Below are 6720 nucleotides of genomic sequence, written 5' to 3'. Positions count from 1 at the left end.
TTGTTTTCTGTTTCTTTTTAACTTTTTATCCTATATATATATATATATATATATATATATATATATATATATATATATATATATGCTTCTCGCTTTTCTTATGTAATAAGTTCTTCTTATTTTCTTTGTTTTCTACATTCAGAAAGTTATATTTCTTTCTTTCCTCCTCTTCTCTTCTTTTTCTCTTGGCATTTATACGTTTCTGTACGTTGTCTGTTTTATTCTTTTTTGGCCCACTATTGTGTTTGGCTTTGATCATCATCAAGCATTGGAATGACAACGACAGGAAAGATTCTAAGATTTAATTTTAAAATGCACAACTATAAGTTAAGAATTAAATCTGACAAACTTTTCTGACAAAACTTGATGTAATATCTTTTAATTGGTTTGAAAATATAAAAAAAAAATCACTTAAAAAATAACATATCATATTATAAGAAAATTATCAAAATTTACTTGTTAAAAATTATTTTTCTTTCAAAATATATCAAAATAGATTCGATTCGAGAAAAAATAGACTATATAAAAATAAACACCAATATTTGATTTGAAAATAAACTTCTGATTATTATCTGAAATAAAATCAAAACTTATTATATGATTTTCGAATGCATATAAATGAAAAAGATAAATAAATAACTATATACAGTACTACAGCATTTCATGTTCAAAATAGCTATAGCTTTAGTTTTAAAAGAAATTTTAAATTTATTGTTGTGTAGTTTTAAATATCCTTTATTTCATTTTAAAATTTATGACAAACAAAAACCATGCCAGTTACTATGAGAGTGAGGTTACTTTATAAAATAATTTTAAATAATATGTTTATTTTTGTTTTTAATTTACGTTAGAATTATTTAATATCTAATAGTTTGAAAGGGGACAATGTTTAAAAGTTTAAATAATGGAAATGTTTAAATTGGCAAGGTATGTCTGCAATTGGCACTTTTGACTATTCATTATTGATTTTATACCAATTCCACTAGCTGAGAAAGACCTTTAACCACCTTATATCACCATTAAAAGTTGGAATTTTAATTCTCTTTGGTTGTATATGATATGATGAAGAAGGAACTTTTGGCTGGAAAATGTGATCTCAGATTTTTGCCTGCTGTGAAACTTTCACTTATATGATAAAAAAAAAAAACTTCAAATAATCTTTTAAATTATTATCATTTATAATTCATTTGTGATGTAAAAACTGTTTCAAATTATCAAAAAACTAAAATTAATCCAATGAATTATATGTTACCAATCGAGTACGTTTCTTATTATAATGAGTTTGAACCTAAACCGAGACGTGATAAATGATGATGAACCCTAAAACGAGCACCCAGACAAATGAGAAACCAAATTTAAAGTGGATATAGGAGGAAATAACATTACGACATGATTAAAAACTATTGAATACAGATAAAATAGCTCATTCAAGATGAGAGGGGCATATAAGTGGAGCCCTCGTCACCTTGTCTTATTCTTAATACTATAAAGGACATATACTCATGCTATAGTGAGTAGTTTCCAGTGCCAGGTTCTGTGACTTCTCTTCAAAACTTGATACTGCAAGAGTATAACCAAAAAATAAATCATGAGATAATGAACCTCAAATCAAAAACACCTAACTTTGTAACACTTATTTATGAGCTAATTTTAATTTATAAAATAAAAGTTTGGAAAACTATGTAAAAATATTCGAAAAATCGATTTTTTTTTTCTCTTACGTGGCGCAGTTGGTGGAGGTGCTGATCTTGTAGGGGATGCTGACGCCACACTTGCCCGGGAGTATGGCTGCGTTGTTAGCATTGAATCCAGAGATGCTGGCGGCGGCGCTTTTGAGGCAGTTGCAGACGGCCTGGCGGTCGGGGGTGGTCTTTGCGGCGGAGTTGAGGGACTTCACTCCGGCGCAGCATGACGGCGGCACCTGCCCACCGTTCTTCAGGAAATTGATGCATGAAGCCAGGGAAGTGGTGACCTGGCCGCACGTGATGGCATGTGCCGTGGGTGCCGTGGCAACCACCAAGCACAGCAGGGCAACGACGCACGCACACTTCATGCTGGCCATGGAAACAACTCAAGGAGTCGCGAATTGAAGAAATGGGATTTGGTTTTTTAGGGTTTGGAAGAAGTTGATTGAGTTGGTGAGTGAGAGGGTTGCAGGGTGTGGGGTTTATATAGAAGAAGGGAAGGTAGAAGGAACTACAAGTGAAGTGAAGTAACACTCACTGTTTAACTGTTTTTCTGTTATAATTAAGTGATCACCCACTAATGTTATGTGATATAGTGACAGTATGTGGTATTTTAAAAAAGGTAAGATCTCTAAAATAAATATTACGCAATAAATCCAATTAAAAAGAATAAAAATAATTTTCATTTATTTACTTTTGTTAAGAATTTGTAAAATGATATTTACAGACATATGAGTGAGGTCCTTGAGCACCGACAGCGGTGGAAACAGGGCCGTAAGTTGGTGGTGGCAAGATTTTACAGTATCTATGATTGATAGGGGTAGCACCAATTAGGAGTTTAAATACATTTTTGCGTATTTAAGAAAATAGCACATTTATATTAATTAGAAGAAAGAAAAAGAGAAAAGAACATCAACATATACACCAAATGGTTTTCATCCAAGTATAGGATCCAATATATTTCTCATTATACTTTTAATAGATTTTTTTTTACGAGCAACATAAATGACTTATAAGAAATAGGTAATCTATTACATATGTGCACAAGATAGCAAGGTAGAGATCAAGTAGAAAAATTGTTTTAGGAATTCAAAACTTATAATTTCTGAATCCTTTGGGAATCTTTAAAATGTTTTAGTCTCATTTATTATTAAGAGGTAAGAGAAACATTAATTTGTAACTACTTCCCTCAATTGGTAAACTCATTGATAGAAGATGTACGAATTTCATGTACTTCACATGTTAGTGTCTTCAATTGGAAGTAGTGAAAGTGAATCTCATCTACTATTAAATAATACTTGATCTATTAACTCCTTTCAAAATGTGCACCAGCTGTTCTTTTCGTGTCTTTTTGCTAAGTTCATTTTGATATATTTTGGTTAGTTTTTACTAATTTTGTCTTCAGAGCTTCTCTAGTCATCGGATACTTTTCTTATTAATGAAGTCCCTTTTCAATGTTGTGGTTTACCAAGGTTCGAGCTAAACTATATCATATAAGTTCAATATTATGTCTTTGTTAAATTAGATCTCATAAAAAATTGCCTCAACCTTAAATACTTGTTAGAACGATATTCAAATGGTATGTTGATGTGTTAATTCAAAATGTAGATAAAGAAATATATAAAGAAGGAGATTGTGTATTATTGAGTGTGTATAAAATGTTACAAGAAGTGTGATTTATATACACATAAAGTTATCCCTAGGCCACAAGTAAATAGACCAATGCTAACATCCCCTCAAACTAACAATGTTAACAGTTGAATGCATTGAGACTGTCAAATAAAAGACGAATGAGTAAATCGAAATGCGACTTGGTAAATATATCTACAATGTGTAGAGTCGAAGGAACAAATGGTAAAGATAGAGTGTCAAGTTGATAATGATGACAAGTAAAATAACAATCTATTTCAATATGTTTGGTTCACTCATGAAAAATAGAGTTGCGAGCAATATGAATAACACTTTTATTGTCACAATATAAAGGCATATAAGATCTTTCAAATAGACACTCATATCTACAAGTAACCAACACAACCAAATAATCTCACAAGTAGTCAAAGTCATGGCTCGATACTCAGTTTCTATGGACGATCGAGATGTAACATCTTGTTTCTTACTCTTTTGAGATATAAGTGAATCACCCAACGAGATCCAATAGGACATTTTCCTAGTGACAATGGAACTAGATCCCATATATAAGTACGATGTAGAGCAGTAAGTTCCTCACCATAGCCTTTTGCCAAAATGGATTACAATCAGCCTCTCTATAGAATGAAGGCTCATGAAGGCGATGGATAGAAGCAATAAAAGTAGCAAATGAACTAGAATAAGAGGAATAAACAAAATCTGATAGTTGAGTAGACTTATGGTTACGACTAGGTCGAACAAATAGACATGAGACATACAATTTTTGACTAACTGGATCAAAAACAACAATATCCCTTTTGAACAAGATCATATCTCAAAAAACACATAAAGTAGACTTAAAACAACATGTGGTTTAAAAAAATAGGCATATCCAAAATCACGCAAAACAGAATAATCAAGTGCATGACCATACAAATAATCAAACAAAGACAAATCAGAGTTATGTGAAGTCGGGATCCAATTCACAACATGAGTTGATGTAAGAATAACTTCCCCCAAAATACACTTGGAACATTAACAGATAACAAGAATGATCTTGTAGTCTCAACAAGATGACAATTTTTTCTTTCAGCAACACCATTTTGTTGAAGAGTGTCAGTGCAAGAAGTTTGATGTATAGTCGCATTAGAGGCAAGTAAAGTGGTAAAATCTTTAAAAGTGTACTCACCCCGCAAGTCACAACGAAATTTTTTTATGGTAGTAGAGTGTTAAGTCTTTTCAAGATCATTAAATTTTTTAAAAATCGTGAGATAATTAAACCTACGTTTCATAAGATAGATCCAAGTGAAACGAGTAAAATCATCAATAAAAGAGACATAATATCTAGAACTTCATTTGGTAGATACAGGAGAATGTCCTCACACATCAGAATGCATAAGATCAAAAGGAGCAAGAGAAGAAGAAATAATTTTATTAAAAAGGTAAATCAAAATATTTTGTCAGTTTCCAACCACTACAATCAGAAATATCATGTTTGTCCAAAGTACCCCAGGCTCTAGTAGACGCTAAAAACCTTACACGAGATGCAGATATAACTCAAACGAGAACGCCACAAATAAAAAGCTAAAGAAGAATAAAACAAGCGAAACGAAGATAAATCCATATTAGAGGCTGTAACTATTGATTCATTCAACCAATTCAAGACATAGAGTCCACCTTGCCTACGACTTATCCCAATCACCTTTTGAGATGTGCGATCTTGTACGAAACATTCAGATGTAGAGAAGGCAATTGAAATGGATGAGTTAATTGATAATGAAACAAAAGAAGACAAATGATGTGATATATGATTAGTCGCACCTAAATCAATGATCCATTTGTTTGGAGATATATTTTGTGATGATGTACCTTGAGATTACAAGGCTATATAGGCCTGCAGCTGGGAAGCAAATAACTTTTGTCCAAAGATGGTGCAACAATATTATCATGTGACTGAGCTAGGTAAAACTATTATTGTGAGCGAAATTGTTGTTATTGTTGTTAAGGAGGACGAGACTATTGAGGAGCGTGAGGTTGTTGTTGTTGTTGTGTACGATGTTGTTGTAAAGATTATTGTTGAGGTCTAAATTTTTTTAACAACAAAGGACATTGAGATTTCCAATGATTCTTTGTTTGTAGTAAGACTATTAAGGAGCGCGAGGTTGTTGTTGTGTACGATGTTGATGTAAAGATTATTGTTGAGGTCTAGATTTGTTTAGCAACAAAGGACATTGAAATTTCCAATGATTGTTTGTTTGTAGTAAGAACACTCACCAGAAGCAACTTTACTAACATGTTTTTGTTCAGCTCCAGTAGAAGACCTGTTTGAAATTGTAAAAATAGATGGAGTAGAAGAAGGACTAGTCTTGTGATCACTATAAGTCTGAAGTAAGAACACTCATCAAAAGTAACTTTACCAACATTTTGTTTTTCTTGAGCTTAGTAGAAGACTTGTTTAAAGTTGCAAAATTAGATGGAGCATAAGAACGACTAGTCTTGTAATCATTATTAAGGCTGCTATTGAGGAGGACGAGAATACTGAGGAGCGCGAGACTGTTGTTGTTGTGTATGATGTTGTTGTAAAGATTGTTGTTGAGGTCTAGATTTGTTTAACAACAAATGACACTGAGATTTCTAATAATTCTTTTGTTTGTAGTAAGAACATTCATCAAAAACAACTTTTCCTCCTTTTTTTTTCTTCTTCTTTTCTTCTTCTCACTCACTTCCAATTAACTTATAATAAACATGTCATCATATTTGATGAAAAAATTGTTTCCATTTTACTACGGATATACTAATTGAATTACTGAAAATTTTTACAAAAATACAATTATCAACAAATTTTACAAAAGTTGAATTCTCGACGAATTTATCAATAAATTAAAAAAAATAAATTACAGATAAAATTTTAAAAGAATCCATTATTGAAGGATTTATCCTCTAAATTTTGTCACAACATAATCAAAATTCAATGTGAAAACTTTGATACCCATTTTACGATAAAATTTATTGATAATAAACATTTTAAATTATTGATAGATCTATTATAGACAAATATTTTTTCTAATAATAAATATTGTAATTTATTAACGAATTTTGTTTGTGCTTAAAGTTTTAAAATCCTTCGAGAAAAATTTGTTAATAAATTTTGTTTTATCGACGGATTATTTTTGTTTGTAAAATTTTATTAATAATTTAATATTTTTTTAGAAGAGCTAGTTAAATGCTTTTGTTTTTGTTTTTTTCTAAACATGGTGCGAAGAGTATTGAAGCCCAAAATGCTTCGTAAGTTTCTTGTTCAATTATGTAATACTCATTTTATCATCGTACTCTTTCTTTCTCGATATAAAGTTCAAAATAAATAATAAAAAATAGATTAAACTTATATTAGGTGTATATAAATGGATGG

At 31.0% G+C, this 6720-nt stretch overlaps 1 protein-coding gene across 1 annotated transcript; it reads right to left on the bottom strand.

Moving 5' to 3' along the window:
* Nucleotides 1-1342: 1342 nt before the first annotated feature.
* Nucleotides 1343-2162, bottom strand: LOC114166255 (non-specific lipid-transfer protein 1-like). Its single transcript, XM_028050971.1, has 2 exons — nucleotides 1722-2162; nucleotides 1343-1560 (listed from the first exon to the last, which is right to left on the bottom strand). The coding sequence occupies exons 1-2, from the start codon at nucleotides 2060-2062 to the stop codon at nucleotides 1548-1550; spliced, it is 354 nt and encodes a 117-aa protein (XP_027906772.1). The 5' UTR covers nucleotides 2063-2162; the 3' UTR covers nucleotides 1343-1547.
* Nucleotides 2163-6720: the final 4558 nt, after the last annotated feature.

This window comes from Vigna unguiculata, chromosome 10 (assembly GCF_004118075.2).
Source record: "Vigna unguiculata cultivar IT97K-499-35 chromosome 10, ASM411807v1, whole genome shotgun sequence".
Classification (NCBI taxonomy): Eukaryota; Viridiplantae; Streptophyta; class Magnoliopsida; order Fabales; family Fabaceae; genus Vigna; species Vigna unguiculata.
Note: the sequence above shows the minus strand (reverse complement) of the source record. Positions and strands in the feature narration are given on the sequence as shown.

Coding starts and splice junctions, on each gene's coding strand:
- LOC114166255 (XM_028050971.1), bottom strand. CDS start 2,062: ATGGCCAGCATGAAGTGTGCGTGCGTCGTTGCCCTGCTGTGCTTGGTG.